General features: G+C 45.0%; 1 protein-coding gene across 1 annotated transcript in view; it reads left to right on the top strand.

Moving 5' to 3' along the window:
* PTPRM (protein tyrosine phosphatase receptor type M) overlaps window positions 1–25,219 on the top strand; it is a 756,425-nt gene that overhangs the window by 646,164 nt on the left and 85,042 nt on the right. Inside the window, exons 18-19 of the mRNA XM_068563694.1 lie at window positions 7,165–7,252; window positions 22,798–22,874. Of these exons, the coding sequence (XP_068419795.1) occupies window positions 7,165–7,252; window positions 22,798–22,874 (165 nt within the window). The remainder of the gene's footprint in view (window positions 1–7,164; window positions 7,253–22,797; window positions 22,875–25,219) is intronic.

Here is a 25,219-nt window from a genome sequence, read left to right as displayed (position 1 = left end):
GAAAATGATGGTGGTGTGAGGGGTGGGAAGGAGGTTACTGAATCACAAAAGCATGTTTCCTGTTCAGAAAAAAACGGCCGTGTGTGAGATGTCCCACGTCCTCCTGCTCTGTGCCCAGGGAGCGTGCGGCACCTTTACGTGGAGTCATTGGTATTCGCTGGACCTTTGCCTGCTTTCATTTTTATTGTTTCGGAGACTTATTACTCTTGCAGAGTGGTTCCCCGGTTTGCTGCCTTTTCTCAGTATATATGAGCGAAGGTAGTCAGAGGAAACACTTTAATTACATTTTAAGCAGAGCCAAAGCCTAAGTCTATTTATGAAAATTCTAACAGACGGTGCAGTGAGACCGTTAACTTCAATCCCCAAAATAACAGAAAGTGTTTTCTTTTCATGATAAAAAGTCCATAGTTGGTGCGTTAAATTGTATCTGCATATTAAAAATCTGCCCTGAACACTAAACATTGCCTAAATGTGCGTATTGTATTTAAAAATCCCTCCTGTGAAAAGCATCCCTGGCGCGTGGGCCGTTGTCGTGTCTCCCAAGCTGGTCCTTACGCAGCTGCTCTGAGGATGGGGCGTCAGCTGCTAAGGATGCTCTCAGCCGTCGCCTCCGCCCTCTCTCATTGGGCCTCTTTTTCAAAGAAACGCCTGTGCTGTGGTTGAATTGGATTTTAACCATAACCTGCTCATAACTTTTGTCAAGCAAAAACTGGAGAGATTAAGGAGGAATCGGAGGTTGTACTAAAACGTGAACTTAAGGGTGGGGGAAATGTTAGGAGTAGGTAAGCCAGGTATCCCCCGAGCGGCCAGAATTCATGTGCTCAGGAATCCTCTGAAGGAATTCCTTCAAGGACCCGAGCTCTCTCTTTCTCAGCAACAGCAGGATTCAAAACCTGGTTGGCTTTCCTTCCAGTAAATGTGAGAGGAACAGCTCTTGTCTAAACCCACATAAATGATGTGGTGATTACTTACTTCCCAGGAATACTGGTTCAGAGTAGGAGTCTTCTGAAAGCATTCAGTAATTCAATTTATGCAGTTTTATTGGAACCACGTACAGCTTTTGACCTTCTTGCAGATAAAAAAGATAGCCAAAGAACCTTTTGTTCTTACCCCAAGACAAATGCACAGCAGAAAATTGTCTGAAGCATTTGTTGATTTGCTTCATTTATTAAAAGATATTTAAAAGCCAAAAGGGCTGTGAAATAGGACATGGTAGAATGACTGTGTAGCAAAATTGCTTAATTTTCCTCAGGCGCATTTCACTGGTGGGTTTATTAGTGACTATCTGTTCAGCTCATGGTCTGCAAAAAAAGAAAGGTGGTAGGTCACAGGGTCATCAGAGAAGGCTCGGTCCCTCGGGAAGACAAGGCCTGGAGGAAGAGCCACTTCTGCCTCTGGAGTCTCACGTCTGTGCCAGGCCTTGCTGTGGGCCACACAGGAAGTGGTATTCCATAGCCCTGATGACCCGCATTTCTGCCCTGATTGCTATTCTTGCTCAGAATTCCCAAGCCAGGGGCTTCCCTGGTGGCGCAGCGGTTGAGAGTCTGCCTGCCGATGCAGGGGACACAGGTTCGAACCCTGGTCCAGAAAGATCCCACATGCCACGGAGCAACTAAGCCCATGTGTCACAACTACTGAGCCTGCGCTTTAGAGCCTACGAACCACGACTACTGAAGCCCGTGCACCTAGAGCCTGGGTTCCGCAACAAGATAAGCCACTGCAATGAGAAGCCCGCGCACCACAACGAAGAGTAGCCCCTGCTCACCGCAATTAGAGGAAGCCTGCATGCAGTAACGAAGATCCAACGCAGCCAATAAATAAATAAATAAAAAGAATTTCCCAGCCAGGAAGGCAGCCAGGGGCTCACTATGCAAAAGACCCATATGTCATGTCACAGCTTCTCTGAGTGCCCAGTGCCTCTAGAGCAATAGATAAAGTTTTATTTTCTAAGTAGAAATTTAAACAGTTGACTTTTGTCCTACTTCAGGCATAAGAGGGAATCTAAAGTCTAAGCTAAATATTTTCTCAGCTATTTTGAAAATGTATGCTAATGGAAAGCCATGACATTTAAAACTGGGTCCATCTTAGAAATTTTTTTAAATGACAATCTCCATAACAAAAGAAAACAAAGCCAGGTGATCAATCCAGAAAGCCCTTTCTTCCTCTCTCTGGGCTCCCCAATAGGTATATTACTTACTTTACAAGCCAAGGATAAGAACACATGGTCTTCATAACGCAAATGTATTCATGGGAATGTATTCATGGGGAGATTGGCTGTATAATTGGAAGCAAAACTGTGCCAGAAAAGGCGAGACCCGATCACCAAATCTGTAGAGAGTCAGGAGACTGTGGATGGCACTAGTCATCTGATCTTTTCCTTGAAGCAGCTTTTTGTTTTGTTTTGTTTTGGTTTTGATTTTGTTTAAGAAAAATACATTCTGCCACTTAAACTGATTCACATAATTCCTGGATAGGAAGTTGGGGAGGCTCATGGCAAGAACTCCCACTTCTACTGTCGCTCTCCTGCTGTTGCTTCCCTGCAACGATCACATTATCCTAGGAGATAAGAAAATTTCCTATTTTGTGAAAGCAGTCAACAGTTAAGCAAAGTTTACTTGACATCTTATATATTCTCTTGTTGCAAACCTTCATTTGGAGACAAGGAGATATGATCTAGGTTGGAAAACAGTCATTGGTCATGTGTAGATTTAACTGCATCCCCTCCAAAGCCCTTGTCGGGAGGGGTGGTCCAGGAAGAGCAGTGGACTAAGGGTCAGCAAGCATTGAGGTCTTACTCAAGCTGGTCTGCAGTGAGCTGGCTGTGGTCTTTCTGCATCTCCTGTCTGCAGCAGTAAAGCAGGCAGGTGGTCCTCCATGGCTGCTCCTCTCATGAATAGTAGTCAAGCCGATGGACTCTTTATTCTGCTTGCTTACTGATGCCTGCAGTCAGTGCTCAGAGATGGAGAGCGTGGGCGCCACGCTCACAAAAACATGCAGAGGTCAAGTGCAGGGAGATTGGTTATCATCTCGTTGTTGATTTTGTCTGTTTTCTGGTCACCAGTTAATGAGAACAGTCAAATGAAAATAACTTTTTTTAGACTCGCAGACTTAGAGAACGAACTTATGGTTACGGGGGGGGGGGGGGGAAGGGCGTGTGGGGGAGGGATAGATTGGGAGTTAGGGGTTGACATATACACACTGCTGTATTTCAAATGGATCACCAACAAGGACCTACTGTATAGCACAGGGAACTCTGCTCTATACTCTGTAATAACCTAAATGGGAAAAGAATCTGAAAAAGAATAGATACATATATATATGTGTATAACTGAATCACTTTGCTGTACACCTGAAACTAGCACAACATTGGTAATCAACTAGACTCCAATATAAAACAAAAGTAAATAAATTTTTTTAAAAACAACTGTTTTTAATAGCAAGGGCTATTGGAATTCCTGTGATCACCCTAAATGCTAAAGAAACCCAGCCTGTGATGTGGGCACCTTCCCCAACGGAAAGCATCTGTTTGTCAGGAATGGGAAGGAACTGGTGTGGCTCAGGGTGGCTTTGTCTCCGGTGGCCCAGCAGCATCTCCTTGTACTAGTGGAGCAAGTGCCTCCTCCCTAATCCGTTGTTGACCCCCTCTCCATCGGTCTGTCTGTCTCTCATCCTGTGGGGAGTTAACTAGTGGCCGTGGGTCTGCTGGAAGACACCCAGGTCTTCTTCAGAGTCGGGTCCCTTTTCATCTTCCCATGAAAATAGCAAAGTCTGGAAACTTTCACATGGGTGGAGAAGGCAGAGGGGAATGAAATTGTAATTACATCACGACAAACTCAAAGTATTAATAGAATTAAATTGTTATAAGGGATGTCAAATAATAGTTATTACTCAACGGTAAAATAATTGTCATTCATAGAGTAACAAAGACACTATTCAGAAAAAGAGGATGACTTTAAAATCCCTGAAGCTATTTTAAATGCATATTTTATGGCGGAGTAGACGTTACATGTCTAAATAAATCCTTTATCTATCCTATAACGGTCTTGTTCTAGATGGAATTAACTAACAATTTTTACTGTATTTTTATTAGCTTAATTTATTAATAATCCTGAAAATGTTTTTATTTGTTTTTGTCCTGCATTGCACAGTATCTTACCCTTCAGTTAGCAATGTATATTGTGAATCTGTTAATACGGCTCTTAAGTGTGTAGCACATCTGATCCTGGTCTGCCTCCATGGTTTTATTTCAAAATGATAAATACAATGTAAAAACGATTATGATAATGAGGTGTCAACAGTGACCATGACTAAGGTACCTTACTTTAAAATGGGCAATTTAATACTGTTGGTGGGAATGTAAGTTGGTGCAACCACTATGGAAAGCAGTATGGAGGTTCCTCAGAAATCTAAAAGTAGAATTACCATATGATCCAGCAATCCCACTCCTAGGCATATATCCGGACAAAACTACAATTCAAAAAGATACATGCACCCCTATGTTCATAGCAGCACTATTTACAATAGCCAAGACATGGAAACAACCTAAATGTCCATCGACAGATGAATGGATAAAGAAGATGTTGTATAATATATATATACAATGGAATACTACTCAGCCATAAAAAAGAACGAAATAATGCCATTTGCATCAACAGGGATGCAACTAGGGATTATCATACTAAGTGGACTGGGCGTTTGGGGTTAGTAGATGCAAACTATTATATATAGACTGGGTAAACAACAGGTCCTGAGATAAACCATAACGGAAAAGAATAGAAAAGAATAGAAAAAAGAATGCATATATATATATAACTGAGTCACTTTGCTGTACAGCAGAAATTAACACAACATTGTAAGTCAACTATACTTCAATTTTAAAAAATAAATTAATTAAATGGCAATTTAAAACTCTAACTCTTACGCTTACAGTGTTATCATTTCCCTCTTGGATGTGATGAAATGGTGTGTCCTGATGTTCTGGTGTGTGGAATTAATAGTGCGAGGGGGACAGAGTCAGGACAGGGCTCTTTTCCAGCCAGTCTCTGTTGAGGGCCGAGCTGTAGGGTAACAGCAGCTTTAACACACAGCAGTTCACAGAAAACACGTGCACTTTTTTTTTTTTTTAACATCTTTATTGGAGTATAATTGCTTTATAATGGTGTGTTAGTTTCTGCTTTATAACAAAGTGAATCAGCTATACATATACATGTATCCCCATATCTCCTCCCTCTTGCGTCTCCCTCCCACCCTCCCTATCCCACCCCTCTAGGTGGTCACAAAGCACCGAGCTGATCTCCCTGTGCTATGCGGCTGCTTCCCACTAGCTATCGGTTTTATGTTTGGTAGTGTTTATATGTCCATGCCACTCTCTCACTTCGTCCCAGCTTACCCTTCCCCCTCCCCGTGTCCTCAAGTCCATTCTCTAGGTCTGCGTCTTTATTCCTGTCCTGCCCCTAGGCTCTTCAGAATGTTTTTTTTGTTTGTTTGTTTGTTTTTTAGATTCCATATATATGTGTTAGCATACGGTATTTGTTTTTCTCTTTCTGACTTACTTCACTCTGTATGACTGACTCTAGGTCCATCCACCTCACTACAAATAACTCAGTTTCGTTTCTTTTTATGGCTGAGTAATATTCCATTGTATATATGAAGCACGTGCACTTTTACAGACAGACAACGTGAACCCTGCAGACAGTGCCTGTGCAGGTCTCCGAGTACTCCAACTCCGCACACACCCACACAAGCTTTATCTGGGGATCAAAGCCCAGCAGACTGCCCCCAGACACTGCAGTCACTCATTCATTCAATGACTAATTATCGGACTCCTATCACGAAGCGTGGGCTCCACACCAACAAAAATGAGGACCACGCAGCCCCTGCCTGGGGGCATCCACAGCCTGGGGCAGAGACGGTAGGATATGCCCAGCGCTGTCCACCGTGTGGTCGGGTCTGAGCCACCTGCAGGCGGCAGGGCTCCCCATGGGGTCTGTGAGCAGGTGTGTCCCCACTCCGGCCGTACTAAGGAGCAGCTCAGCTGATAAGACACAAGTGGACCCATGAAAGGGAATAATGAATTGGTCCCATTGAACTGCAGACTGATCGCTCAATAGTGGCCATTGGTGGCAATGGCCAAGATGGCCAAACGCTTTAGCGGGGGATGGAGAGTAGGGGGGTATAAAGGAGCTTCCGTTCTAAAGAGGGAACTTGGAAAGCCATGCTGGGGCGTGTTTGAGGATGTGAGTTCCTGGTACCACATTCTCTGGCCCCAGAGCGTTTCAGAACGATGCTTCCACACACCTGATCTGCCTTTGTGTCTTCCTCCTGCTCTTCCCTTCTTTCCCAGTTGGTGCCAGGAAATATAAGAGTAGGTACAGAAAAAACAACAAATCAGTGTTACTAAATGCTTCTTGCTACCATCCTTCTTCCCAGTACCTCCGTATAGTGTTGACTACGTGAAGGTGAAACAGAACATGAACTAAAGTGGAAATGAAAATCACAGATTTTTTTTTTCACTTGTCAACTGATAGCAGAGGACATTTTCATTATAACTTGAACAGAAAAATGTATATCTGACTAATAACATGAAGATTAAAGACCCTAGGCATAATAATGCCAAATCCTTAAATAAATGGACATCTAAGCTCCATTAAAAATGAAAACTCTGGCAGAAGTTCTTAGAGGATTTTAGGCTGGAAGTCGTGAAGTCTTAGCTTACCTACTTTCACAGTTTTAACCAAAAATAACCTTCCTTCAGTTTGCAGTTGGGAAGAAAAATGATATCTTTATATCTCATAGGAGAATATTGAAAGGATGTAATGTAATTAAGAAATTGAGAGAAATGTTAAATTTTCTGTAATAAATATTCAGGTAGGATGGGGATGAACCCCCAACCATTTTCAGTAGATGGTACAGATAAATTGTGGGCTTACTCTTCAGCCCCCATCCGTGTTTGTGGCATTTTAACTAAAGGAAAACAAAAAAAAACTAAATGAGATATTTAAGATATAAAGTAGTTTAATAATCCATTATTTCATTCCTGTGAATATTCTTTTCCTTCCTTGACCGTTGTACATTTTTTAAGAACACCCCCCAGTCATTAAGATCCCTGTGTTTGTTTACCGCACCGAATTGTAATTAGTCATGTCACTTTTCTCTTTCTTCCAGAGCTTCTTTGAAGGTCAGTCTGCACCATGGGACTCCGCTAAGAAAGATGAAAACAGAATGAAGAACAGATATGGGAATATTATTGCATGTAAGTGATGACAGCATCATTGTGCTGTGATGTAACTTTCTTTTCACATCTGCTAAGATTGACCACCAGCCTCATGCGGCAAGAATTTGCAGTGCAATTACTGCCTTCATCCCGCTGGAAAAGCTGCTGTGATGCTCGTATTAGGGAAAGGAAAAACTACCTAAATACCCCCGCTATGTCCGTGTGTCTTGCTGTGGGGCTAGTTTTACTTTTAGATTTAAGGTTCGGGTAAACTAGGTAATGTTCAAATGCTGACACAGAAAATGCATTTTGGAAGGAGTAAACATAACAGATCTAATGCTTCCAAGCTGCTCCACGAGAAGGAATAGACATAACGATTCGAAGCACGCCTTGCTGCCAGGAGCCTCTCAGCAGACATGAGCTCATTAATCCTCAGGACACTTGGGGTAAGGAGGTCAGTAATAGCCCCATTTTGAGGACAGGAAACTGGAACTCAGAAGTTAAATGGTAGTGCCTGTATCACAACACTCATTAGCAAAAGAGCTAGGATGATATCTCAGAAATTCCCAGTTCCTATGAAAAGGAATGGTACCAATCCATAATGCCTCGGACGGTTTTTAAATCGAGCCCAACCTCATTAATGTTCCGTAACGATGCCGGGATGCCTGGTGGATTGATGAGCTTCCTTCTTCCAGGGCTGAAGCCATCCATCCCCTGCATTAAACTGCTCAAAGCCACACGTGACTGCACCGAGGTACTGACAAGGTACTCACGGAATTAATACCATCTCTAAAGATATGTAAATTTAAAAAACAACAATAATATGAAATATAGAGCACCTAGCTCATCCTCCCTTATTACTTGTAAAAGAACAAACTTGAAAGGTTTGGATACTCCAACGGAGCTATATATTATCTTTCTTGATTGTGAAAGTGCGGTTAGATTTTATGTGCCTGAGTTAACATTTTCTTGGTAGGACAGTTGAGCTTCTATAGCAGCGCCACCCAGTAGAATTTTCTGTGATTGTGGAAATGTTCTGTGTCTGTGCTGCCCGGTGCAGTAGCCCTCACCATACCAGCACTTGAAATGTGGCTGGTGTGACCGAGGAACTGAATTTTCTATTGCATTTAATTTTAATTATTTTTAATTTAGATCATCTATGAGACGAGGGGCTCCCATATTGGATGGTGCAGACCTACAGTGTGTTTCATTTTAGAAAAGAAGGGTGTCAGGGTTTACATATAATATGAACCATCCCAACTGGGCCTGAACATGTCCTATTTTCCCTTTGGCCACTCACAAAGCCAAACCACTGGTTTTGCAGATGGCAAGTGCTAGCTTTGGGTGTCTTGTGCATTCATTTACTTAGAGCTTCATTTTTAGAGAGAAGATGTTCCCCTGAGATCTAAGGCTTCATTGCCCCTCAGTGAATTCAGTCAACACTTGGCCCCCCGAGGACCCCAAGGTGATGGGGACGATGTCCCCGCCCCCAGGACAGAGCAGCCCAGGCAGATGAGAGGCTGTGAGTCTGGTCACTCTGCACCAGGACGCAGTCCTGCGTTGGAGCTGTGTGTACAGTGCTGTGTGCTGCAGAGGCTCAGAGAAAGAAAGCATTATTTCCAGCCAGAGAGGGGTCATGGGAAGAGTCCATTGGCCAATATAGATCCTCCCGAGTTCCTTCGTGTTCTCTGCGAGCCTGCTGAAGCGTCACACCCTCAGAAGAATCCAGATTTCTCACAGTGGCTTATAGGAGCCTTCCCAGGGTTCCTTCAGCTCTGCCACTAACTCCAAGGAGGTCCACGGAGGTAAAATGGGGACTTCACAGCCATGCCACCCACGCCAGGTGGAAGAGATGTCAATGAGCCCTTGTCCTGCGGCCGCCATATCCGAGGTGTGGGCCTCACCCCGAGCATCTGGAGAGCAGCGTGCAGGGCTCTGATTTGGGCTGTGCTCAGAGACCCAGCCTGCCTCTGTTCAGTGTGACTTTGACTCTGCTCCTTCCCAGTGTGTCGTTTGATGGCTGCACTTGGTAGATGCTTGAGAAATAGTTTTGAATGCTTAAAGAAAAAAGTGATAAAAGCTAGCATTTGCTGAGCACTTGCTATATGCTAGACACCCCTGTTATACCTGTTAAGCCCTTTACACCTGTTAACTCCCTCACTCCCTGTAATGATCCTGTGACATGAGTAATATTGTTTATCTGTTTTACAGGAGAGGAAAACTGGGGCATACAGAAGGTGAAAGGGTTACACAGTTAATAAGATGGGGACAAGATTCCAACCCAGGGGCAGCTCTTATAACCACCACCCAGTGGATGCTGGATAGTCAATCCCCACCGGCCATTAGCATCATTGTCTGCACAGGCCAGTGTCTGTGACAAGAAGCAGCTTAAGGAGACTTTCACCCCCCTCATCCCCATTCTTCATCTCCCCAGGCCACCTCCAAATAAATGTACAAACTAAGTACAAAGAGTACACTCCCTGTTGAAGGCAGCTTCAAGCCAAGTCCTCCAGCCCCCAGGCTGACCCCCTGTGGCCCCCTGTTCAGAAATTCTGGAGCTGCCGCTGTTATGGGCCTTCTGCAGAAATTCTTCTTTGATGGCTTCAGATCTGTTGTCTAAGAAAGATATTGGGGTCAGGGTCTAATTTATGTATTAATTGTTAGCCTATCATCACTAACCATCACTAGCTCAGAATGGGCGTCACCTCCAAGATCATCTTCAACTCTCAAGACCCTGCGCTTAGGACGGATTATCTCATCGCCCTAGACAGGCACTGGCTATGGTCTGTGTGTTCAGTAGAATGTTGTCAGAGGTGGAGAAGGTTTAAATCTGCCTCCCACCCCCATGAATGTACGGTCTGTGGGCTGGACCAGACTAGGACGCACGTGAACTAATAGGACAGTGTAAATGACTAAGGGAAAAGCCTTTGGGGGCAAAAGAGAGGAATTTAGGATTGGGAACTAGAAGGCACAGTTCAGAGTCTGTTTCACCACGTGTTAGCCAAGTGACCTTGGGAAAGTCATGAACCTTCTCAATGTCCCAGTTTCCTAAAAAGCCAGCTGTTGTGGAAATGAACTGAAACGCCACATAAAAACATCACTGATTGTTGTTACCTTTGAAAAATCACATCTTTCTTCTCTGTTACTCCTTACCCTTCCTCAGCTTAGTGGACTCAGTAGGTCATTTAAAATGGAAAAACAAAAGCAGCATTTGGAAGTCTCGGGTTGGAAATGATGAACTTGTGGATAATTGCAGGCGCCACGTTGCTCCCTAATTGTCAGCAGGATTCGGCACAGCGACCCGCTCTTCATGGGCTGTGACCAGGGGCTCTATTTCTGGAGAGTTTGCCTGGCTGTCGCCTTTATTCCTGATAAATCCCAGAGGGGGAGGATTTTCTAGCTCTCACCTGCCTCCACCTCACCTGTTGGGCTCTTTCAGTGTTTCTTCCATCAGCTTGCGTTGTTTTTGTGCTTTTGTAGGGACAACGTCAGAAAGATGTCCTCTGCCCAGGCAGCTCAGTCCAGTCTCCTGATCTCACCCCTCAGCTGCCGTGGCATTCTGAAGGCTTTCCCCGTGCACACATTGTCTTTTTTTTATGTATTTTTAAAGTAAAAATTGTCTATATTTAAGGTGTACGACGTGATGCTTGATATAGATAAACAGCGAAATGATTACAATAGCCAAGCTAATGAAAGTATCTTCCCCTCACATAGTTGTCATTTTTTATGTGTGGTGAGAGCACCTGAAATCTACTCTCTTAGCAAGTTTCTGGATTCAATGCAGTATAATTAACCATCGTCATCATGGTGTACATTCAATCTCGAGACTTAGTCATCCTATGTAACTGCCACTTTGTACCCTTTGACCAACACCCCCCCCATTTTACCCCTTCCCCCCGCAAGCTCCTGGTAACCACCCTTCCACTCTCTGCTTTCTATGAGTTTGACTTTTTTTAGATTCCATGTACAAATGAGATCATGCAGTGTTTTTCTTTCTGTGTCTGGTTTATTTCACTCAGCATAAGGTCCTAAAAGTTCATCCATGTCGTTGCAAATGGTTACCTTTTCCTCTAGTTTTCTATTGCTTTCTAAAATCCCTCTAGAACTGTCTGTGGTTGTTTGTATAATTGTCTATAACGGTCTATGCTGGCGTATTCTGAGACATCAGCCACTTAGACCACCTACCGAACAATTATTAATGCTCTTAAAATAGAGTGTGCAAATCCTTAGATGCTACTAGAGCTAAATAGCAGGAGTTTGGTACCACATATGGGTTGCAGAAATACCACTACTGCTGGCTGGCTTAAATACCAGAACTGCCCTAATGCCAGCCCATTCCAAGTCTGGTGTTAGAACTCACAGCCTGAGTGCCGTTTCTCCAGGGGGGCCCCAATCCAGCATGAGCTCCCCAGTAGGGTCTGATGAAGCCACTGCAGTGCTAAGCACCCCTCTGAGAATCACCATTTGGAGCTGCTTCATTTGAGACTGTATGTCTCTAGTTACGGCAGCGAAAATGAATTTTGATATTGTTAAAGTTGTAGAAGGATTTCAGGAATAAAAATACTTATCTAAATCACCCTAATGTATACACTCATACTGGTTGTTTCTATAAAGGCATGGAGAAAAGTATTACATCTCCCTTCCCCACTAAGAAATTCTGTAATTGTGGAAAAATCAGTTTCCCTGACTGGGAAGCCTGCTTCAGGGAGTCTAGGCTTTGGGAATAGCACCACTAACTAGGATGAGGAACTGGGGGATTCAATGAACTTGTCCTAGAGATTCTTGTTAGTGCTTTTCAGAGAACATAAGAAGTGCTTTAATGATCACATTCGTAGTTTTGCAACAGTGTTTGCATATAAAATGGTTTTAATGGTGCTTTAAAACTGTTTATTGGCTGTTGTTCTTAAGTAAGGTGAACTTTTCCCTCATTTACACGATGAATTTGCTGAGCTAGCCCTTTCCAAATATAAACAAATACCCCGTCCACCATTAACAGACACACACACACACACACACACACACACACACACACACACACACACACACACACACACACACACACACACACACACGCAAGCGTAGCCCTCCTGATAGTCTCAGCAGTTCTTAATTGTAATTAACAATTACAATTGAGAGAATAAGATGCAAGTCAGACAAAAAGAATGAAACTCTGCCATTTGCAGCCACATGGATAGACCTAGAGGGTATTACGCTCAGTGAAATAAGTCAGACAGAAAAAGGAAAATGCTGTATGTTACCACTTACATGTGGACTCTAAAAAATAAAACAAACAAATGAATATAACAAAACAGAAACAGACTCACAGATACAGAGAACAACTAGTGGTTACTAGTGGGGAGAGGGAAAGGGGGAGGGAATTGAGAGGTACAAACTACTATGTATAAGATGAATAAACTACAAGGATGTCATGTACAGCACAGGGAATATAGCCAATATTTTATAATAACCTTAAATGGAGTATAATCTATAAAAATATTGAATCACTATCACTATTTTATACACCTGAAACTAATATAATACTGTAAATCAACTATACTTCCACTGAATAGATAGATGTTAGATAGATAGATAGATAGATAGATAGATAGATAGATAGATAGATGCAAGCCAGGGCCTGACGCAGGTGAGGAAGGGAGCCTGGTCCAGGCGGAGGCCCTGAGGGAGGGACAGCCAGCCCGGGTCAGCGTGGCGTCAGGGACAGTAAGGAGCTCGTGTAGCTGGAGCAGAGGGGGCGCCATCCAGGGGAGGGGCCGGAATTGTGAAGACCCTGGGGGACAGCAATGAGCCAACACAGACTCAGCCCCTACACTCGGGAAGCTGACATCTCCTTTGAGAGGAAGAGAGACTTGATTATACAAATAAATGAAATAAACATAAAAATGAAATAAAAGTCAAGGGCCATAAGGAGAGGAGCGCAGTCCTGCAAGAACCTGTACGTGGGAGCTGACTGATTCCGGAGGATGTGGAATGAAGACAGCTGACCCAGGGGCTAGAGCAGGGGGGCGCAGACATGCGGGAACCCATAGTTTGAGGAGGGGAAGGAAGGCGGGGTGGCCAGACCTGGGAGGGGTGGAAGGGGGCGGCAGGCCCGAGAGAGAAGGAGGTGGGAGCCAGGCCTGCAGGGCCTTCTGGGGCAGATTCAGTGTTTTAGTCGTTATTATAAGAACGAGGGACACCTCATTAAAGGGTTGGGAGGGAGGGTTAATCTAATTTACATTTGGAAAGATTAGTCTAACTGCAGTAAAGTAAAGAGTGAATCAGAAGGGGACCCTAGCTGAAAGATTCTCTCTTGGCCCAGGTGACAAGTGACGGTAATGTAGACTAGAAAGTAGTAGATGGATTCAAGGAAGACACAGGGTCAGAGGTGACTCCTGTGCTTCTGACTTGGGTGGATGGAGGATGGACGGCAGACAGATGGACAGATGGAAGGACGGGCTGTTTACAAGTTGGGTAACCCTGGAAGGGAACCAGACTTGGATCTCAGGAGTGGCAGTGAGGTCGGCGGTAGCAGGGAAAGCTTGTGAGTTGAATCCGGGGATATACTGAGACGCCTTTGAAACATTCAGATGGGATGTCAAGTAGGCAGTTACGTGGACGGCTCTGGAACCCAAAAGAGATGTAAATTTGTGAATCTTGGGGCACATCAGTGGTGGTCGTGAGGTCCTCTGTGGAGGGAGCATGGAGGACGTCAAGGGCCTAGCACCCAGCCTGGAGGGGCTTTAAAAATGAGAAATACTGAGACAAAACCGCTTAGCATGTGCAAAGGAGCACGTGTCGTGGAGGGGAGGGGGCATGCAGGGCGTCCTGCTGGGGGGTCTAGTACAATGAAGACGGTGATGTAACAAGGTGAGGAGCAGCCGTGAAACTGCTGGAATGAGTAGGGGAGGGGCGAGGGAGGTGCGGCCCTGACCGTGAGGACCCACGACTCTTACATGAAGGGGAGGCCCTTCTGAGGTCTGGTTTCCGTCTGGACTCAGGGTGCCCGTGCTTAGTGAGGCGACTAAGAAGACAGTGTGAGCTGTGACCCGGTCTGTCCCACCCGAGTCTTCTCACCAACAACCCCGTCTCCGTGGCCCGGGCTGAGGGCTGCACTCCCCAGGACTTTGTCTTAAAGCAAGGTGCTTCTTTCTGCTAACTGAGCAACCGTGTCACTTCTGAGGGACGTACTACTGTCTGATCCAGGTTAGGTATAAAGGCAGGCGAAGGCAGGAGAGGGGGACGGGGTGAGTGTAGGGGGCAAGATGCACTGGGAGAGGGAGCTTCCTGCATCAAAACTCCGGCGGACGAGAGCAAGACAGAAACATCCCACAGTATGTGCAGGAAAGAAGAGGGTAAATTCTAGAAAAATCAGGCAAAATAAAATAAGAGTCAGGGGATCTGCCAGGAATCTGAAAATAAAGAGTAGGCGTCTCTGACAAAGGGTCCAGGTAAAAAAGTCAGAAACAAGGCAGGACTAAGAAGTTGGCGACACAAAACCAGCAGCAGGAATGAAGCTTAGCACAGAGCCAGCCAGCGCTCAGCCGAAAGCTCCTTCTTGCTTCTTGCTCAGAAGCTGCCTGGCTGGGCCTGAGCCCACCCTCCATCCCCACCCCCGTGGGCAGCGGCAGGGACCCCAGGCTGGAGCAGTGGGGAGAGGTGCAGGACGCCCAGCGCTTCCTGTCGGTTACCTTGGCCCCTCTGCCTCTTGTACCTTGAAACCAGTGCAGACCAGCCCTTGGCAAGATGTAACCACAGGAAGAGCAAGGCTGTTATTTGCAGCGATCAATTATAATTAAAATTAATTTTGAGTTTCCTGTCAGGCAAATGTTACATACATCACTGTGATACCAGTTTGCCTTAAATATGTCATCAATATTCAGCAGAAAGGGAGAATTGGTTAGAGATGAAAGATTATCAGTGACAGACTCCATTTGTGCCGCTATAATAATATCTAATCACTTACAGGTTCCGACTGCAAGGCTGTGACCCAGATCCATCGTGTTTAATGTGAAAATGATGTTAAAATATTTGAAGCTATGTAGATGTATTTTAAACATAACGTTATTTGATAAAAAGGGCATAAATAACATGTTTCAGGGACTGAGGGACCTGCTTTAAATCTCTAATTACCCCACCTCTAATGTGTGAAGGCAGTCATACACACACACACACACACACACACACACACATATGTGCATGCATATCTACACACACAAACATAGATACACACATATATACATACCCACACAAATACATACATATATACAAACATACATGTACACATATATACGTATATGCATATAAATACATACATATATATACACACCATAAATACACACATACATACATATACACACACATACATACATACATATACACAGACATATTTATGCACACATACATATGTACATACATATATACACACATGTAAATACATACGTATATAAACACTATAAATACACACATAAATACTGCACATGCATATATGTATACATGTATACATATATACATATGTATATACACACACCATAAATACATACACACATACATAAATACCCACATGCAGACGTACATTTGGAAAAGTCCCAGCTGATTATAATTTTTCAGCATTAAGCAATGGTTTGTTTGACCAGGTCTTTTTGCCCTATTTCATGTAGTAAGGGCTTTTTTGAAAGAAATTGGAGGAATAGCAACGGATCTTTAACGCAGATTGAGTTTCTCAAAATGGCAGAGTTTATTACCCTTCTAGATGGGGTAGCATTGAGTTGTGATTATTATATAAACATTAATTGAGGTTTGATCATATTCCTTTCATCCATGGCTAAATAGGTTTCTTTTTCCAATTATAAAAACAATTCATACACATTAAAGAAAATGTGTACAGTAAAGAAAAGAGGGGGGAAATTGTCCAGGACCTCACCAAACAAATTCAAACCCTGCTAACATTTTATTTCTATTTCCTTCAAATCTCTTTTCTCTATGCCTTGAAGTTGTTGGCTTTATTTTGTAAAATAAAAATAGATTTATTGTTTTCTTTCTGATTCCTAAGACAGTATAAACTATGTAGACAATTAAAGTGGTACATAAAATCATAAATGGAAAAGTAAATATCCCTCCAGATTTTGCCACCCAGCAGAAGCCCCATCCCTTCAGTTGCCCGCTATGCCTTCCTAGACACATATCCAAATGCGTTCAATTATTTCATATAAACAGACTCCTAGGAGACTTGCTGCTTTGTAACCTGCTCTCCTTCGCTTACAGTATGTCACAGAGATCTTTCCAAGTAAAGAAATTAAAGGTGTAGTAACCCTTTGTAATGATCGTTTCAGATTCCATTGTTTTATAAGATCACTGTTGATCAATCCCCTGCTGAAATCATTGAATGGTTTAAACTGGGTGGGGAGAAAATAAATTGTGTTTTAGAAAAGTAGCTCTCAGCATGGATTCACTGGAGAGGGGGCAGTCTGGAGGCAAAGATGAAACCGTTCAGGTGAGAAAAATTATCAGGTCATGAAGTCACAGCAGTAATGATACAAGTGCCAGCTCACCTTTACTTAGTTCTAACCATGTACCAGACACTAATGCATGACTTGTATTAACTCAATCCTCACAAAAACGCTGCAAGGTAGGCACTATTTTATTTCCATTTTACAGTGGTAGAAACTGAGGCACGGAGGTTAAATAACCTGTCCAAGGTCACACAACTGGAAAGTGACAGAATTAGGATCAAACCCAAGGATTTTTACTCCAAAGCCTGTGATCTTAACCTCTGTACAACACTGTACAGAGTCAGGGATGAAAAACAAAAGCTGCGGAGTAGATTCCAGGGGAATCAGATGAAGGAGTTGTTGAGAAATATTCGGCCTATTTCCAGACCTTTTCCTGTTTCCTCTTTAAAGCTAGCTAAGCTCATCTTCCCCAAAAAGTGGGTGCGTGGAGTTTTCAGTTCCTCTCTGCTCTGCTGGTCCCCTAACAAGCCTACTGGGCTCGTTGTGCTGTGAATTGCCAAACTCCAGCAAGGGTGTTGCTTTTATTTGTAGAAGAGAGTAATTTCTTTTTTTATTGTATTTTATTCCTTTTTTTCAGTTGATTTTCAGTGTTTCAGGTGTACGGCAAAGTAATTATATAAAACTGAATATATATAAATAGGTTATTACAAGATATTGAACATAGTTCCCTGTGCTATACAGTAGGTCCTTGCTGTCTATTTTACATATAGTAGTGTGTATCTGTTAATCCCCAACTCCTAATTTATCCCTCCTCCTCCCCTTTCCCGTTTGGTAACCGTAAGTTTGTTTTCTACCTCTGTGAGTCTATTGCTTTTTGTAAATAAGTTCATTTGTATCTTTTTTTAGATTCCACATACAATCAATATCACATGATATAACTCCAGAGTCAGGTCCTGTCAGCCTTACCGGCCTGTGTCTCCCAGAAACTCCAAGTCCTTGCAGTCTTGACCGCTTGGCTTTCGTGGTCAGTAACTGACCTATTGTTAACCACAAATCCCACTGGATTTCCCAACCTTCATACCTGAGCAATCGAGTTCTCCAGGCTTCTTCCTCCTTTTGACCCAGTTGCTGGACTCTGGCCGACTTCCAGCTGGTCGGCCTCCAAAGCCAACTGGGAGGACAGGGCTCAGCCAGTGGGCAGCTGGCATTTCTGTGGATCCTTTGTCTGAGTGACCCCATATGTGCTTCAGGCCAGAAACATCCTCTGGGCATCTCCCTATAGTCATTTGATACTCTTTAGCCCCAACAGAAGGAACTGAGCTTTCCTAAAAGAATGGTTGGTACATATTAGTCTTCTTAATTGGCATCAGATTCAAGGTGAACCAGATTTCAAGAAAATACGGCAGTGAGCCTCCACGTACTGCTTTATTTGCCTCCAACAATCTATATTTATTGCTTTTATAGTCACCTGAGATGAGGGCTTGTTGTGAAAGAGGATGCCTGAGAATCCAGTTTCTGTTCCCAAGTCGTTCTCAGGTATCCGAGCAGCAGCTTGGAGTAGACTCTTGTGGCTGGAGGGGCGGATTCTCTTACTTCCTTTGCTTTTACTTTCACTGACAGCTTGGAGGAGGGTGATACTTTCCTATTTATTTCACTGCCGTTTAGGACGGATGGTTTTCCCAACAGCCTGCTGGGAGGCAGAGGATTAACTTGATAAGTGCTAACATCCCACCCAAGAAGGGCAGTTGTGCAAGGACCAGCCCCCCTCATTTCATGGCTGAATAATATTCCACTGTACATATGTACCACATCTTCTTTATCCATTCTTCCTTCCAAGGACATTTAGGTTGCTTCCAAGTCTAGGCCCTTGAAAACAGGGCAGCACTAAACGTTGGGGTGCATGTATCTTGTCAATTGATGGTTTTCCCAAGATATACGCCCACAAGTGGAATTGCCATATCCTCCGTAGCTCTAATTTTTAGATTTTTAAGGAAACTCCATACTCTTCTCTCTGTGGGCTCAGCTCCTGCCCCCGTGTTCTCCTTCCTACCCGAGGGGCAGCCCACTCTCCCTGCTGAAATATCTGCCTGCCTGTCTCAACTTGCACCGACTCATCAGTACTCACACTTATGTTGTCACAGAAAGAAAGAACACCTCGTAGGCCTCATTTCAATAATTCCCAAACATACCTACTCAGCACACTTTATAAAGTATGGCAGTTGTCCTCAAGGAGCAGGCCGTGTAGTCACTGCCTCTCCTTCATCGTGGAAGGGAACGAGCCCCCCTCAGGAGGAGACCAGCAGAGGGGACCCCACGGGCTATGAGACAGCGAGTCCTCGAGGTGCCCTTCCCACCTTGAAAGTGCTGCTTCCTAGGAGCCCAGGGCTCGAGTGGAACATGAGGAGGTGTCCTACAAGGAGGCGTGGAGAAAGTGGACTCCTAGTTTTTTTTTAATTTTGGTAGCAGACACACAACATAAAACTTACCATCTTAACCATTCTTAAGCGTACCGTTCAGTGACATTAGGTTTCTTCTGCACCCATGAAACAAGAGCTCACTCTTCCCCACCATCCCAGCGCTTGCCAACCACTATCCTCCTTGCTGCTTCCACGGATTTGACCACTCCAGATGCTTCATATAAGTGGGATCATACGGTATTTGCCCTTTTGTGTCTGGCTCATTTCACTGAGCGTAATATCCTCAAGGTGGACTCTTTTATTTTTAAAGTGTGAAATATAGGTACAGAAAAGGGTATAATACATCCATATATGGGTTAATACATTGTTGTAAAGCAAACACTCGTAAAACCACTAACCAAGTCCACAACAGGACCATGGCCAGCACCCAGGGAAGCCCCGGTGAGCCTCGCCTGAACACAACTTGCCCTTCTTCCGCCATATTCATTAGCCTAGGGAAGAGGTCATCCTTGGTGCCCATAGCCGTGTGTTGGGCAGAATCACTGCTGGGCTGTGAGAGGAGCCCTGCGGGTGGGCGCTGTGACCCTCATGAAGGATCCTTGTGGGGATGTTCGGAGTGGACACTACATGGTCTCTGACCACAAGGGGTCATACGTAGTCTTGTAGAATCAACTTTAAAATACAGAAAGAGCATGCATATAAAGAGAAATAAAAACAATCCAGTCTACATAGGAAATAGGCTTTATATGGGTCTTACAGGCTTCTATGTCATGCGGGGAGTGGGGCAATTAAATTTGGAGAAATAATATGTAAATGAGTTGTGTCCTTAGGGGGTCAGTAGTTCCAGTAAAAACCAGTTTTCCATTTCTTTGTAAATTCATTCCATGGCATATCCTGATTTAGATTATCTACTTATCTATCTATATCTATATACCTGCATAGATTGATCTATCTATATCTATTTATCTATCTAGATAACTAGATCTGGATATAGATCTGCTGGTAAATTCTCCTTGAACCAGTTGTAACATCTTCCTGCTTCCTTCATTAACTAAATAAAAATCTTTGGCATGTGTTGCTCTTTAAAAAAAAGGGAGAAATAGCAGTGAAGTTAAAAAAAAAAACCTGTGCGGGGGGTTAACTGATTGAATAGTAGAAGATGTTGGGGAAATTCTTTATTTCAAAGGCTCTGTTGATGGGAGATGAGAGTGCAGCCTTGTCTGAGATCGAAGTCCCTACTGAGAACATTCCAGAACCACTTGAGAGGCCCAGTGGTGGTAGATCACGGGGACTGGGTAGCATTCGTCCTGAGGTTCTCAGGGAAATAAAGCACGAAAGAGGAGGGATTCTGACAAGGAGAACAACAGATCCTGAGATAGCCTCGCGTCTAAAGATTAGGAGGCTCGAATGCGGTGTCTGCCTTTTAAAGCACAGCCCAGGGAAAGTCAGGGAGAACAGGGAGTGAACCTAACCTCCTTCAGAGGAGCCGACTGAAAGCCCAGCGTGTGCAGAAGAGCCGTGGTTCGATTCTGTTGTAGCATCTCTCATTCGGGAAGCTCCAATGGCTTTACCCGCAGAACCGCTTCGAGCTCCCTCTGCAGTAGCCGTGTGTGCACTGGCTCCGCCAGCACGTGCGAAAGCGGTGACAATCCACACGTCCCAGTGCCCCAAGAGCCTGCCCCCCCACGACACGGGCAAACTCTGGACAGGGGCCTCTGGTGTTAAGCAAAATGGATTCTAGGAAACTAGTTCTTGGAGCGGGTCACCACGGGGAAAATTCCTGCCTGCCCATGGGTCCTGGGTTGCTCTTGTCGGTTTGGGCAGCCACTGTAAAGATGGTGAGAAGCAAAGCACGAGTGTGTGTCACCCAGCACGTGGTGATAACAACAGCTGGCGTCATCCATCACTCGCTGTATACCGGGCTCTGCGCTCATCTCTTCCTGTGTGTGATTTTCATGCTCACCGTAACCCCATGGGGAGGCACTGTGAAGCCCCATTTTGCAGCTCAGGAAAGGAAAGCCCAGAGAGACAAAACAACTCGCCCGAAATCACAAGTGAGGGGTTCCAAGCGGCACCCCTGACCCCAGAGCCCACACGCGGGACCACTGCCCGCATGTGTTCTCCCTGAGCAGAGCAGGGAGACACGGCTCCCTCCAGGCTTCGCCCGTGTCCCACCCACTTTATCCCCACTCTCCGGGTAAATGTACTGAGCCCAGGCTAATCGTAAGGCACAGACAGGAAATGATATGACCGTCTGTCAGGAACTGGAGTGAGAAGCCCCATCAATGAAGGAGAGTTAGGAGCTCGACACGGATCTCCCTCTAGCCCCACTGTTGGAAACAGAACGTTCCTCCAAGGAGGGCTGAACCAGAGGGACCGGCTGAAACGCTGGCTCTCACTCATTAGCACGTCAAGCCAAGGAACGGGTTCAAATCGACAGTTCGTCCAGTGACCTTGGGTCAGACGGTCTGTCACCTGCAGGCCCCCTGGCTCTTGCCTCAGCCTGGGGGTGTCATTTCTCACCCACTAACCCAAATGAAATGTCGGCAGTTTAGAGGCAGGACCTCCCACTGCCCTGCGTCAGGAGAAGAGTGGTTTGCAAAGTGCTCCCCCCAGACCACCTGTCAGAGACCACACTCCCTCCCCCTCAGAGCAGCTGGCCTTTATCTGCCAAATATTGGGTTTGGGTGTAAGCTTTCATTGGAAGAAAGGGCTCCTCTGCTTCAAAGAACATTCATTTAGGAAAACAATTTTTAAAGGACGCATTTTTTAAAAAAACAAAAAGTTCACTTTTGACTCATTTTAAAGATATTTGGGGGAAATTCTACGATGTTCCAGACTCTGATATAGGGGTCAGGGGTAGGGCAGTGAGCAAAACGGGAAAATCCATGCCCTTATAGAGGTTTTAGCACTTTCCTTTTTAAAATTTAGATTTCAAGGAAATTATTGAGATGTCTCAGTAGCATTTATGGAGAAAATTTTCCATTCAGAAAAAATGTTTACTGTAGCTAATTGGTACCACCATCACGACCCCTATACAGTATTTGGTGTGCGTTGGCAATTTGTGTTTTTGCTTAATCATTAAAACATTCCAATTTGAGGCAGGCGCTGGCATCCCTCCTTCAGGTGAGTGGCTGAGGCTTGGTGGTGTAACTGAGTGGCCTGGGGTCACGTGGCTGATGGGGACAGCCTTGCTCCACCGGCCGATGCCCTCGGGGCAGGGGGAGAGAACTCTGGGCCAGTGACTGAGGTTAGAACCGTGTCCACATCTCCTGGGAGGCTGGGCCGTGGTTTATAACCATCATGTGTCGAGGTGGATGTCACAGGCAACCTTCAGAATCTCAGGGCTCACATGTGATTTAGTGAAGTTGTTGAATTTCCAGTCCAAGAAATCAAGAAATCATTCCACTGTGATTCACAGGACTCTAGGTAGAAGTTTCAAACCTCTGCCAATGCTTCACGTCTGTAAATGATCAAAGAATAAGTTAATGAGATTTCCTGTAAAAACGCAAAGGATTATAAAAACCCTTCCCTGTCTTAAGAGCAAGAATGTAGGCGTGTAGTATTTAATTCTTCGTTTATCTTTAAAGCAGCGTGGATGTGGATGACCTCTCTGTAATGTGCTTAACAAGGTGGGGCTCTTGTTATCTCAACAGAGCTATCTCTCTGTATCTTAACAGATAGCTCTTGTTAATTGCTGGTTTTTTTCCTTTTGCAGATGATCATTCCCGGGTGAGGCTGCAGACCATAGAAGGAGACAACAACTCAGACTATATCAATGGGAATTATATCGATGTATGTATCTTGAAACTGTCAGTAAACCTGTGTGTTCTGACACATAGCACCCCATGTGTCTGCTCTAAGATGGGTGGACACAGGCTGGTCCAACCCTGGGAGCAAACACATGCCCTGTCCCATACACGCAGAACATGTCCCATACATGAAGACATGTCAGCCTCGGGCTGGTGAGCTCCCCGTGACGTTCCCTGCCTTCTTTGCCATCCCACGCTTCTGTGGACTAAGAAAATGGTATTTCCATTTTTTTGTCAACAACTTGGATTATTTGACACTTAAAAAAGTCTGCTTGCATATTAATAGGACAAAACTCTCTAATTCCTAATTTGATGATTTACCATCTCTTGTCATCACAGCACTTTCAAGTTGCCTTCAAAGTCGTCTGCAGCTGTTAGCCAGGACCTCTGATGCATGCAAGACGTGTCATTAAATATGTAGGCTGCTTAATTATTGAAGCCTGCTCCTTTGTTCATTCTGCATCATGTTAACTTAATGTCTTACATTAGAATAAATTCTTTGGGAGACAGCATGTTTTCACTTGAAAGAATGAATGAAATCAAAAGTATAGACTGAAAATCAAGGGAAAGTTGCTGTTACCTCCAAGGCCCAAGTTTACATTAAACAGATCTCAGTTCCCAAGACATCCTCTGTACTTGGACTTCATACTGTTTCTTAATCCATCAGGACTTCCTTGCACAAGTTTTATTCAGATATGTGGATTCCTTTCTTGTCTTGGCTGAGTATTACTAAAAATACTAGCATTACAGTCTCTAAGAGTTACCTAAAAATGACTGCAAGAGTGTTATGTGTAGTGCTTCTTGGGAGGGTTTGGCATTTGGGGGTTATAGATTTGAGGCCTGACGGAGGATTATTTGAAGACTAATTCGTATCTCAGTCTTCAAACAGAGACCCCTAGACCCTACATTTGATGATGACCAAAAACATATCCAATCCAAGGTAGAAGTTTTTATTAAAGCAAGGTTTCCTCCAAAGGCACATTGCACTTATTACTTCATTTGGGAAATATTTAAGGAGTGCCTTACAGGAGTGCTCAGAGGTGCCCAAGACCTTGTACCTTCTGCCTGAGGCCTCACAACTTAGGAGCTGAAGTAAGAAACGTCTTCACTCTGACACTCGTTCCCTGGGGAGAGTCCAGGAGAACGTTGTTCACACCGCAGTCCCAGCTCCCACAACCCTCTGGGTCCTCGAGCAGAGGGACAGTGTCCGGGTCCCGCTGTACCCCTGCCCCTGACACAGGCCTCGGATGCTGTCAGTCCTCAGCGTCTGCCGAACCACCCTCTGAGGAGTGGCTGTGATCAGATCGGGCTTCGTCCTGGAGGCCATTTGAACTAAGCTTTAAAGAACGGCTGGGTAGAGACACAGAGGAGGGAGGACCTAAAAGTAATGAAAATACCAGATTCATTAGTTCTCGTTTTAACAGAGAAAAGAGTCAGAGTTCAGGACCCCTTTTCACTTAGTCAGTGAGATTTTATTGAGCACCTATTACAGGTCAGTAACTGTTTGAGGCACTGGTGTTGTAACTGTGCACAATTCAGACCAAAACCAAAAAGAAAGCTCTGACATCATGGATCTGTTGGTCTAACCGGGAGGAAGAGATCACAAATGAAACAAGTCGGTTAAGTCTCTCTCGTGTCGTAGAGGGTAGGAGGAGCACAGTGCCGGTGGAGTGTCAGCTCCACCGAGAAAGTGGGGGTCTGGGCCGGGGGGATATCTGGGGGCTGAGCCTCCAGGCCAAGAGGCAGCCCAGGAAAAGGCCTGGCTGTGGGGCATGCCCGGCAGCTGTGGAGGGTGCTGGTGAAGAGGGTGGCGTCCGGGCGATGGGGTGAGGGAAGCCTGGGCAGGTGACGTCCACGGTGGTGAGGAGGTGGGCTCTTCCTGTGAGCTGGGCGGTCATAGAGGGACGTGCTCAGAGGAGTGAGGGATCTGGAAGCCGCGAGGAGGACGAACTGTAGGTCGGCAAGGGGGTCAAAGCGAGGAGGCCCGCTAGGTGGCTGAGGGTGGCCTGGCCCAGGGCAGGCGGCCAGAGGGAGGGAGGTGGGAGGATCCTGGGTCTGAGCTGAGGTGGAGGCTGGGGAAGGAGGGGCCCGCATGCCTTCAGGAGGTGGGGTCACCGTTATCTGAACAGGATTGTGGTGACAGACTCGGAGTGGAGAGGAAACGAGGAGCTGGGTTTATATGTGTTCAGCTTTAAATGTACATCAGATGTCCGTGTGGAGGTGTGAGTCGGCACTGGTTCGCCCCAGGGTTTCAGGGCAAAGGCCCGGCAGGAAGTGAGGATGCAGGGCTCCCGGGATACTGGATGCTGACGGCCGTGAGGCTGGAGG

Source organism: Eschrichtius robustus, chromosome 14, assembly GCF_028021215.1.
Source record: "Eschrichtius robustus isolate mEscRob2 chromosome 14, mEscRob2.pri, whole genome shotgun sequence".
NCBI lineage: Eukaryota > Metazoa > Chordata > Mammalia > Artiodactyla > Eschrichtiidae > Eschrichtius > Eschrichtius robustus.
Note: the sequence above shows the minus strand (reverse complement) of the source record. Positions and strands in the feature narration are given on the sequence as shown.